The sequence below is a fragment of the Ictalurus punctatus genome, chromosome 2, assembly GCF_001660625.3.
Source record: "Ictalurus punctatus breed USDA103 chromosome 2, Coco_2.0, whole genome shotgun sequence".
In the NCBI taxonomy this organism is placed as follows: Eukaryota; Metazoa; Chordata; class Actinopteri; order Siluriformes; family Ictaluridae; genus Ictalurus; species Ictalurus punctatus.
The window spans coordinates 21,449,647-21,462,146 of NC_030417.2; the positions used below are offsets into that span (position 1 = coordinate 21,449,647).

Here is a 12,500-nt window from a genome sequence, read left to right on the forward strand (position 1 = left end):
CAACATAAAAATGCATGGAAAATTAAAATTAAAATAAATAAATAAATAAATAAATAAATAAATAAAATAAAATAAAATACATAAAATGGAGAAGGATCTGGGCTTAGTCCCGCAAGATGAACAGTCCAGCTAATGCGCCTTGTCAAATTAATCAATCTAATTTAATAAAAACAATTTTAAAAATGAATAAAAGGCAGCCGGTAACAGAATGTCACCCACAAATATAATTATCATCTCTAATACTGTAATTGAGGAATTTACTCAAGCAATGCATACAAACAGCAACGAGTATACAACAGAGAAATTTCATGTCAGAGCAGGAGTCGCGCAAACTTTGCTTTACCGGGTTAGTGTGAGCAGTACATGAGTGGAGCATTTGGTTGGGCCGTGTGCAATTAAACAGGGCACACACGAATAGCGCAGAATATTGAGTGTCACACCACTCTGCTTTGCTCACATGCTCTGCAAGGGATACATCTGACATGTCATCATTCAAACATTCCTTATTATTATTATTATTATTATTATTAGTAGCAGTAGTAGTAGTAGTAGTAGTAATAGTGAGAATGATCATTATTGCTTCGTTTTCACTATGTCAGTATACTCCAGGTGAGTGAAAGGAACTCTACTGCCAAAAAATTTCAATGGAAAGTCACTAAAAATGTGACTAGATGAGGTCATGTGCTAATTAGCATATTCATTATGTCATCATGTCGTATTTGCATACTGCCTACTGACAGCCCTTTACATTTGTTGCTTATTTCCTATTCTCTGTGCTCACATACTGTATTTTAATAAAGCCGAATACCCATAAAAGCTGTTCTCATTTACATATTTTTTGGTTACTGTTGTCTGACAGCAGAGCAAGTATGAAATAGTGACTGAAACGTGGCCCGTTAAGACTACGTGCTAACCAGAAGTCACTTCCAAGCCATTCCCAGGCTGCTGCCCTGCACTGATAAAATCCTGACATTATCTGACTAAATCACCATACACATAAGTTAAAGACAACAGGTGTGCTGTGATTTCGGCTATATTTACATTTAAAATGATTAACTCAGAGAAAGTTTGTAGTGAATGAATGTGCTGCGCCTCACTGCCCCTCACTGAACAGAGCAGCCGCAGAGAGAGAGATGTGACCTCTCTTGATGCTCTCTTCTACAGAAAGTAGCCAAGGATTGACCAAAAAGTCACTAGATTTGTCACTAGGTACTTTGTCGTCTCTAAAGGGGTCTGAAAAGTGGACCAGAGCTGTTTCCATGAAAATCAGTGAGTGAATAGCGAGAAGAGGAGGAGGGGCGAGGGTCATATTTTGAGTGAAAGGATTGTATTCTTGTTCTATGGAAAATAAACACTAAAAGTTATTTAGCGATTTCATATTTATTTACTATATTTTTTGACTATGTATTCAGGAAATTCAACAAAACAATATAAACCATAATTGAATGGTGGTTTTATTTAAATTTTTAATTACATCTGACGTTCTGAAAAAAAAAAAAAAAAAGAATCAAGCATTTTTAAGGGCAAATTCAAATTTCAAGCACATTTCTGATGTAGAAATCACCCAGAATTTTGCTTCTTTGAGGTGCATCACAATATTTCTTTTTAAAATTGAGCTCTACCTCCTCTTACACACTAGGTGGCAGCACCAGAGGTAGTAGCATACAGAGCTCGACGTTTGCAAGTGGAAACCTGACCGCCTTGAAGCATGATTATTTAATAGTCTAAAATTTAAGCTAATCAGAGAGAAACAATATGGAATGTGTGAAACACAAAGCCCGAGGGACAAACACAATGAGGGACAACCTCATTTTATTTGGCCTGCAGAAACTACCTATAGTACTACCCCTGAACGGTCCCTAGTGCACTACTGTGTACTCAGGTTTCTACAGCGCCTAGCTTGACGACAGTCTGAAACGCGTGTTAAAAATCATTGCATTTGATGTCAAATTAAAGTGATTAAAATCAACTGCTTCTGATGCGAGTGACACTCGCATCTAAAAACGATTCAGTAGAACGTTGTGCTTTGTGCTGGTAGCAGCATAGCCATTCGGTGGGATGAGGAAATATGCTAAATAAAATCACAACGCTTGTGCATTTAAGGTTGATGTCAGACTGCAGTAAATTTGTTATTTAAAAAAGGCACAATCTACCGTCAAACAATCTTTCCATGTTAATCAACAATGCCATGAAACATTTATGACAGTGAAAACCATTAAAGTAAAATTAATAATAGGGGAAAATTAGACATTATAAATCTTGATGTACTTTCTTACAGTATTATGTAGTGATATTGCAGTGGTTTGATTTGTCGTCATTACAAAATAAAAGTATTAAAATTTTATATTTTATTTGTGTCAATAGTCTTGTGAAGTCTGTAGCTTTAGCGTGTCATCTCATGCCTAATATATTTCACCAAACTAACATGGAACTAACATTATTTACTTTCATTTGCAGCCTCTGTACATCTGCACATACATTCTTTACAGATGAAAGTTGACATTGCTGTAAAATCACCTAATAAAAATTTAATATGGGCTCTGGTTTAAATGCAAAGAGTGAATTTTTCAGGTACTAAGACAAAAGATTGACATGGATGATGCTGACATTAAGTGATAATTTTCTCATTGTAAACTTGATATTTTTAATAAAATATCACTAAAGTTTTCCATGAATAAATAGGCCGCAAATGTAGAGGTTGATAGGAGCTATTAATCAATTATAAAGTTTATGTTGCAACTATAATGATTTCTAAATCTATAAATGCTGTTTGCCCTAAAATAATTCATAATATTAACAAACTTACTTATTAAACATTGAATGACTGCCGGATGGTGCGACTTGTCAGTCTATATGCTATAAATACAGGATTTGCGGGATATTTCTGCCAAAAACATAAATACAGTGGACGACCATGTGAATAAACTTTTGAAAACTGCCTGAAAAAAAAACAGAGGAAGACTGAAAATACACGCCGGTGACAGCCTTTCTTCCAGCAGAAACTGTCTATGAAATCCGATCAAAAGTGGTCACTGGAAACGTATTCATAATGCCAGGTGTGGACGGCTACGCATCTCTGCTGTCCACTTCTGATCCGATCACCTAGGATGCATGTTAATGCAAGGTCTGAACAGAGCCCATGTCATGTCTGAGTTTTGCACCTACACGATATAAACAATGCAGCCTCTAATTTGCAAACATTGTGCCAAGTTGACCTTATTAATATACAATAAGATAAATTGTATAAATTAATTATATTTACTGATTTGATGTTCAAGAATTGTCATATTAGAAGGCTTCATTTTAAATCTTTCTTTTTATGCAATTATTGTAATTTGCTCTTTTACTTCTAGCACAAATCCACAGAAAACCATCTGCCTGGAGGTAATGACAGGAAGTGTTGATGCTAATGAAGCACCATGTTCAGAAAGGCCCTGTTTACACTAAGGTGTTTTCGTTTTTTTTAAAACGCATAACTTTTGCTACGGTTACGCCCGTCGTCTAAACTACTCCGGCGTTTTCGGCCATTGAACGAATGAACGACTTTACGAAACGCTGAAGTACAAGTTTTAGTTTGAAAACTCTGGGCCCATGTTTCAATGTAAACAGACCGAAACCAAAACTTTTGAAGACAAAAGGCATGGCTGCCCACATTAGCACCCTGATTGGGCCTTCTGGATAATTGCGTATCCTTCCCTGATTCGTCAAGCCCCTACCCTATGACCATTACGTTACCTTGATCGTATACACAACACAGAGACTGAAACGCAAGGTTTCCTGGCTTTGTCATTCTTAGCAGCCATTGAGTAGTTAAATTCTGTATTTTATAATACTGCAGCTGCCTACATGCGCAAGAGGCAAGCTATGATTAGAGCAATCGGCAACAAATCTCATTTCAAGCGCCGTAAGTCCTGCATGAAAAGCCGGTTTGTTGTGCCTGCCGGTGACTAGCAACCAGCTTCCTGTTTACACCTGTATGCGCATGACCAGTGTGCATGACTGGTCATGTGATATGCGTTTTCGGTCATGTAGTGTGGACGGAGATTGTTCCTGAAACATAGCAGAAATGCCAGTGTGGATGGGGATCGTTTTCATTTTAAAGTGCCGTTTTAAAACGAAAACGCACTAGAGTAAACAGGGCCTTAGAATAAACACAAGGCAGTAGTAAGAGTAGCAAGGTTAGCATAAAACACAAAAATAAACCATGTGAACCAAGTAAAAATGAAATTCATGAGCATCCATAGCAGTAGGCAGCAGAAAGTTACTAACCAGGTTCTGTACACTGGAAGCCCCCTTCAATGTGGGCTGGAGGCTGTTTGAGAGAGCTGCCTTACTCTGGAGCTGTACATTAACACCAGCACTGGTGATCTGCTGCACTGCACCCTGTGCATACTGCTGCCCAAAAGGACCGTTAGTGGCCCCCAATCCCATCTAAGCAAAAGAGAGAAAATGAAAAACATTAACCAAATGACTACCTGGATGCAGGCAGATTTCTCTGGAATGCTCAGGGATCTAGACTCCTGTCTACTGACTGCCCAAACAATTGCCTTATATTAGTCATGGCAATAATCTAAGAGTAAGAATCAGTGAGCTGTTCATAATGGTCCATTTATTTCATCACTGTAACTTCTGTGACTTAAGCAATTTTCCAAATACAATACTGAAAGAAACTGCAAAACAGTTTTAGTATGTAGTAGTATGTCACAGAGTAGTAAGTCAAAGTCAGTACTATTTTAGCATACTAGAGCAAACAATATGTTCCCAATAGGAATTTCAATGAGCTTTAGTGTAATATTAATACTCTGCTGATGTGCTACAAAGAAGTGTCTAGAAATTAGTGGCTTAACAACAGATATTGATTGCACTTTTTCCAAGTAACTGGAGTGCAATACCAATCCATAAACACACTACCAGTTTTTTGGCAATGTTACGACTTTGGCTAAAATGTGAACTTGCATCAGTAAGAATGGAAGCAACCAATTCACTAGAGAGAGTTTCACAATGGCAGGCAATGGCTCAGGTGTGACATCCTGTAGATCTTTCTGGAAAACTTACTATTACATTTGTCAACTTACAGCTGACAACAATAGCCATCTAAAAGGCATGAGACAGAATTTTGTTGTGTCAAATATCGTGATGCAAAATACTGGCAAGACGAATTTGGCTTCTCTGAGGCATATTGTGATATTTTTTATATTTAATATTAATTTAGCTCTACCTCTTCTTACAGACTAAGTGGTGTCAGCAGCAGAGGTAGTAGCATACAGAGCATGAAGTTTGCAAGTGGGAACTTAACTGCCTCAAAGCATGCTTATTAATAGTCCAAAAAGGTAAGTGAATCAGAAGAAAGCATTATTCCACATGTGGCAAATACAAGGTCCACAGCCTTGTTTCACTGGGCCCACATGAACTTATAAATATATAAATATACATATGCACTCCGACTTCTATCACAGCTGGTTTGACCATGGTCCGAAACACAGGTTAAAATCAATGCCTGTGTGCTGCTCTTGATGTAAGTCACGCTAGTGTCTAAAATATTTCAAAAGTACATCATGTGGTGTGTACACTTCTATGAAAAAGTATTTGTTTGATTTCTTCTGTTTTTGTGTCTCATACTAAATAGTTTCAGATCTTCAAACAAAATATAGCATAAAACAAAGGCAACCTGAGGAAACACAAAACAGCTTTTATTTTTTTATTGAAGCAAAAAAATTAAACACCGATCACCAATGTGAAAAACTAATTGCCCCCTTAAACTTAAAATCTGGTTGTGCCACCTTTAGCAGTACTTGCTCCAATCAAACGCTTCTGATAACTGGAGATCAGTCTTTCACTTACTTCTAGGATTAGAAGTCTTGCTGCATAATCAAGTGTCACTCGAGTTTCAACTTATGGACTAAAGCCCGGACATTCTACTTTAGGATTTTCTGGTAGAGAGCAGAATTCATGTTTCCCTCAATTATTGTCAAAAGTTGCCCAGGCCATGAAGCAGCAAAGCATCCCCACATCATCACACTTCCACCACCGTGCTTGACCATAGGTATGATGATCTTTTTGTGGAATTCTGTGTTTGGTTTACAACAGATGTAACCTGTCTTCCAAACAGTTCCACTTTCAACCCATCGATCCACAGAACATTCTCCCAAAAGGTTTGAGGATCATCAAGGTGTGTTTTGGCACTAATTGGCCTTAATGTTCTACTGAGTTAGCTTTGGTTTTCGCTTTGCCACTCTTCCATGGTTGCCATTTTTACTCAGTGTCTTTCTGATAGTGGATCATGAACAGTGCCTTTTATTGATGCAAAAGAGGCCTGAAAGTCCTTTGATGTTGTCCTTGGCTCTTTTGCGACTTCCTGAATGAGTAGTTGCTGTGCTATTGGAAGAATTTTGGAAGGTCGGCCACTTCAGAGAAAGTTCACTACTGTGCACAGTTTCTCCATTTGGACATAATGGCTCTCACTGTGGTTCTTTGGAGGCCCAGAGCCTCTGAAATAGCTTTGTAACCCTTCCCAGACTGATGTATCTCAATCAGTTTTTTTCTATTTTGGCATAGTGTGTTACTGGGGGGATGCAAACTCATCAGGGGTGAAAAAGGTGCGGTTGTGTTGAAGTAAGCCAGAAATGCGCAGGTGCTACGCAATTCGGCTATATCGAATATTCATATTGACTCATGAGTTGACTATCTGCACTAAATCTGCAGAGATTATGCAAAGTGCATCAACAAATTGAGTGAACATAATTTGTGAAACATAACCCGCCAAATTGGCTAGTGATTTGACATTGTTACCCACCGCAGTTGATTTTTTACCCGCATTTGGTGAGTGTTATGAAATTGCACAGAGCATCTTGTGTGTGCAAAAGCAAACTGTTTAATTATGTGGTGACAGTATAGTATAGTAGACCTCAACTAAAGTTGTATTCGTTGGCAAAATGGTAGAGTTGGGGTACTCGATCCCAGAATCGAGTCAAATTATGAACTCTGACTTGTCATGCACTCAGGTAAATTTACACTCGAACTTGACATGGTCCCAGAATTTTTTTCTAAGTACTATCGAGTCCGGATGATGAAAGCAAGATAAAAAAAATAATAATAAAGAACATAAAATTAAGATAAGAAATTAATGAATGTCTTCCTGCCTGACAAACTTGAATCGCACGTACAGAAAGCCGCTTCATTGTACGAGTAACGAATCGAGTTCTCTTTAGCAGCTTATTATGCTTGGCCGGTCAAATAATTACAGACACATCGTCCAAAAATGCATGTCTGGCCGAGTATTCATGCAAACACAGTTATGTCTTAAGTAAAGGTATACAGTTGGGAAAGAAATCAGATGCGTGTTAGTATATTGGATCTGTGCATTAGGTCTTAAAGTGACAGAAGTCTAATAAACCTGCTGCTGTCTGTCGTTAATGTTAATCAAAGAACAAAAGACAGACAAAATTCACTCACCCACTGAATAACTTCAGTAAATTTAATAAAAATCACTGTCTCATTTTATTTTACAGTGAAGTTTTAATTGCTTTATTCAATTTCTGTAGTATCTCTTACATGAATACTACTGATACAGTAGACCAACCTGAGAAAATGTATCATCAGAAATGAGATTGTTGTCCTTCACAGACAGATTAAAAGCAGTAACAATGGGTACCCCTGTCATAGGGGGACATAGGGGCCTTGCATGTCATAGCCAGAGCAAACGGGCAAACCATGCCCCGCAATAGTCAAATCAATGTGATCAGCCAACAGTAACAAATAAAAATCTCAATTTTTATCTAAAATCACACAAGGCACAGCAAAGATATGAGCTCTTCCTATATTTCATATGTATGCTATACGTTTATGGCCTCGCCAAGGCAACACAGCTCGATATATCAAAAATCCGTTCGCAATTTAGCTTCTTCAATATCTTGGCATGATGCTGGCCGTGTTTGGTGCTTGACACATAAATCCCCAAGGAGGAGTATTTCAAAATCCAGAGAATGCATTTTTTCAAACAAACCAAAGTGGCCGACTTGCTGTTGGGCAGAGCTAATATAAGCCAAAGGGGAAAATGTCTATCATGGTGAGAATGTCCCTACCAAACCTTGTGATAATCGGACAAACTGTGTGGCAACCGCAGCGATAAACTCATTCAGAAATGTTAGGGGGTGCTTTAGAGTCAACTGGCCAAAACCTAAAAGAAATGGGTTAGAGTTATAAAATTTGTGCAAAGTGTGAAGAGTATGCCAAATTTCCGTGACATTCAACTGCAAGGGTGTCAAATTTCAGAGTTCAAAATCTAGGTGGCACTACGGAGCTCAGAATGCACACCCATGCCAAACTGCAATATCAAGAGAAAAATTGTTCTAAATGACAGATATGTAAAGTGTCATGCAATTTCAGCCATTGTAAGCCTCTCGAAACACCGTGGGAATGTTTCAAAACCCCACATAGCAGCCATAATGGCTGACTCTCTGTTGGGCAAAGTCAGATACAACCAACTGAACCTTGACGTACATGAAGAGTGCAACGACCATACCAAATCTTGTGCTCCTTGTATTGCGCATGCATGACTTGATCTGCTACTTCCTTAAACTGTCTACTACTAGTGCTCAAAGCTTGTTGTGACATGCTGCTAAATGTAACTCTCCTCTGTACACACTGTCAGCCTATATAACTGTAAGAGGCATCAAATAATTGAAATGTCAACTTGAACTGGAGGACACAATATAGTGTGAATAACAAAACCGGTCAATTTGTATTTTCATACACTTGTAATATAAAAGTGCTACATATACAGTATCTCACAAAAGTGAGTACACCCCTCACTAAGAAATGACACTTTGCTACAATGTAAAGTAGTGAGTGTACAGCTTGTATAACAGTGTAAATTTTCTGTCCCTTCAAAATAACAACACACAGCCATTAATGTCTAAACCGCTGGCAACAAAAGTAAGTACACCCCTAAGTGAAAATGTCCAAATTGGGCCCAAAGTGTCAATATTTTGTGTGGCCACCATTATTTTCCAGCACTGCCTCAACCCTCTTGGGCATGGAGTTCACCAGAGCTTCACAGGTTGCCACTGGAGTCCTCGTCCACTCCTCCATAACGACATCACAGAGCTGGTGGATGTTAGAGACCTTGTGCTCCTCCACATTCCACTTGAGGATGCCCCACAGATGCTCAATAGGGTTTAGGTCTGGAGACATGCTTGGCCAGTCCATCACCTTCACCCTCAGCTTCTTTAGCAATGCATTGGTCGTCTTGGAGGTGTGTTTGGGGTAGTTATCATGCTGGAATAAATGCTAAGATCATGCTCTGCTTCAGTATGTCACAGTACATGTTGGCATTCATGGTTCCCTCAATGAACCGTAGCTCCACAGTGCCAGCAGCACTCATGCAGCCCCAGACCATGACACTCCCACCACCATGCTCAACTGTAGGGAAGACACTTGTCTTTGTACTCCTCACCTGGTTGCCGCCACACACGCTTGAAACCATCCGAACCAAATAAGTTTATCTTGGTCTATCAGACCACAGGACATGGTTCCAGTAATCCATGTCCTTAGTCTGCTTGTCTTCAGCAAACTGTTTACTTTTCTGAGATACTGTACCTCTATATTTCTTTGAAACCATTTTTTGATGGGAAACTAGTTGAGGTGCTGATGACATGAAATAAAATATTAAATGGCAATGGCAAGATGTAATAGTGGTATTTTTTGTTACATTTATGTTGCCATTGGTTTATTTACAATTGCAATTTCAAATCTTTTTTCAATTTAATTACTTTCTGGACTCTGCCGGAATCGACTCGGACATTAAGCACGCTGACTTGAGTCCAACTCAGCCCCTTTTGGACCCTTAAGGACTTGGTCTCGACTTGATCTCGACAAAGTTGGACTCGGACCAAACACTAGTAGCATTGTTTGTAGCGTTATACAAGTTTCATTTGAGATAAAATGTATGCTAGCTAACATTAGATTCAGTGGAAATAACACAAACAACATTAAATCAAAACAAGTCAGTCATGTCTACCTAATTTTACCCAAAAATATATTTTTTAAATTAAAAAATAAATAATCAGATCTAGACTCACAATAATTACTTTTTTGGATCCAAAACGGCAAATTTCGCAAAAAATGGAGAAGTTTGCATCCCTGTACTGGGTAAGTCATTTTAACCAACGTCATGTTGTTGAAAAAGTTCTACGTAAGTGTTGATTTGATTAAACAGGGTTTGCAGTAATCAGGCCTGGTTGCGTCTAGTCCAGCTGAAATCCATTATGAATGCAGTTTCGTAGATTTTTACAATTAGTAACTATGGGGATAAATAAATTTTCACACAGGCCAAGTTGGTATTGGATAATTTTTTTGCTTCAATATATAACTATCATTTAAAAACTGTATTTGTGTTTATTCAGGTTGCCTTAATTTTATCTTAGATTTTGAAACAGTTAATACAAGATACAGAGAAAAACAGAAGAAATGAGCACTTTTTCACAGCACTGTGCAATTGAATTGGTAAGTATGCTCCAACGTGCTCTGGCATTTAAGATGGAAGTCATATAGCAGAAGGAGCGGTAATGACACCAATTTGTTATTTAGCCTAATCATTTAAGACACAAAATACCATAAATTAATTTTTCCATATTAATAAAGTTGCCATGAAATACATTTATGACACTTAAAAAAAAAAAAAAAAAAAAAAAAAAAAAAAGACTAAAATAACGTTAATAAAAGGGGAAAATTACATCCAATAAAGCCTAAACATTTCTTACAATACAATGTTTTGATATTTCTGCGATTTGATTCATTACAATACAAATGTATTAAAATGATATTTGTCCCACAGACGAGGTTGGATGTGCAAATACTGCAAATTAAAAGTGGGAACCAATGTTAGCTTATTCCCCATGACCAGACTGAGAAAAAGAAAAAAAAAATGCGTCTAACTTTTCCTATTTTGGAACATTTCAAATATTTCTGTTTGATGGTAGGAATGTTCTGCAAAAACATGAGAAAAAAAAAAGAGAATAATTTCAATACATTCGTCTTTGGTCAAAGACATTCTTAAAGCCTATCTGAAAAAAATAAGATAAAGTATAACATTTTTGGAGGACATTTTGCTAAGAAGTGTTAATTTCCACAATATATGGAGACTTTTGGGACACCCTGTAGTACTTGGTAGAAACACATTTTGCTGCAATAACAGCTTTAAATCTTTTGGTGTAAGCTGAAGATTGAATTTCACCCATTTCTAGCAGATCTACTCCAGGTTCTTCAGGTTGGTTGGAAGTTTGCTGACTGCAATTTCAAATAATTTCCACAGATTCTCAATGGGATTCAGATCTGTACTTTGACTTGGCCACTGAAGAACATTCAGCGTTTTGTTTTTAACCACTCCTGCGTAGCTCTGGCCTTGTGTTTGGGATCATCTTCCTGCTGAAAGGTGACGTTTAATTTATTCCAAGTTTATTTTATTCTATTTGCTTTTTTTTTAACAGAACAAAAGGTTCTCTGTAATATCACCCTGTATTTTGCACCATTCATTCTCTTGTCAATTTTGAAAAGAAACCAAGGTTCTGAAGATGAACAGGATCCCCAAAGCATGATGCTACCACCACCATATTTCACAGTAGGGAGTGTTAATTGAGGTATGGGCTGTGAGTTTTGTCTCAACAAAACAAAAAATCATGATCTTGGTCTCATCAAACCAAAAAGACACTTTCACTGGGTCACTCATCCTTCAATGTGGCTCTTCTTGGGTAATAGTTTCATTTTAGCCACCCTCCCATACAGCTCCCAATTATACAGAGCTCTTTAAATGGTTGTCTGATACACTTTCACTCCACTCTCAGCCACTGTACTCTGTAACCCCTCCACAGTGACTGTTGGCCTCACCAGTGTCCATACTGTTTTTGCACCGAGTGTTGAGGGAGGGCCTTGTCTAGGTAGTGCTTGTGTGGTGTGATGCAGCTTCCACTTCCCCACTATTGATCGAACAGTGCTTACTGGGATGTCCAACCAAAACAGCGCTTACTGGGCTGTCCAACCTCCTTAACTTCCTAAAAGTAGTCCTAAGTCTTGCTTTTCATTCCTTTCCTTCAGACTGACAGTCAATGATAGAGGCAGTTTTTGTTGAGAAAATGGGAGCGGTTTTTATATTTCACAGGTAACGACCAATTACAGGTCAACTGCGTTCTTGTTAAGACTCTTTCATCTGGAACTTAGGGAATCTGGGGTTTTTGGATTAATTTTGCTTTGAACGGAGCATGAGTTGGCAATAAAAAATACTCATGGGGAAAATAAGTATATTTTTCTTTTGAATACTTTTTAAACTACTATATACACTTTATGGCCAAGAGAATGTAAGCCACTGGATTTCTGAATGTGGCTATGGGGATCTGCCCAATCACACACAAGAGCATTAGTGAGGTCAGGGCTCTGTTAAGGCCACTCAAGTTTTTAAATACCAACCTTGGAAAACCATGTCTTGATCTACCTTGCATTGTGCACAG

General features: G+C 38.0%; 1 protein-coding gene across 3 annotated transcripts in view; it reads right to left on the reverse strand.

Moving 5' to 3' along the window:
- The window catches only part of crebbpb (CREB binding protein b), a 91,690-nt gene that overhangs the window by 59,923 nt on the left and 19,267 nt on the right, over window positions 1-12,500 (reverse strand). For 2 of the 3 annotated variants that reach the window (XM_017493389.3, XM_017493380.3), the window contains exon 3: window positions 4,270-4,431. The exons of the other annotated variant lie outside the window; for it this stretch is intronic. In XM_017493389.3, coding sequence (XP_017348878.1) covers window positions 4,270-4,431 — 162 coding nt within the window. The remainder of the gene's footprint in view (window positions 1-4,269; window positions 4,432-12,500) is intronic. 3 annotated transcript variants of the gene reach the window in all.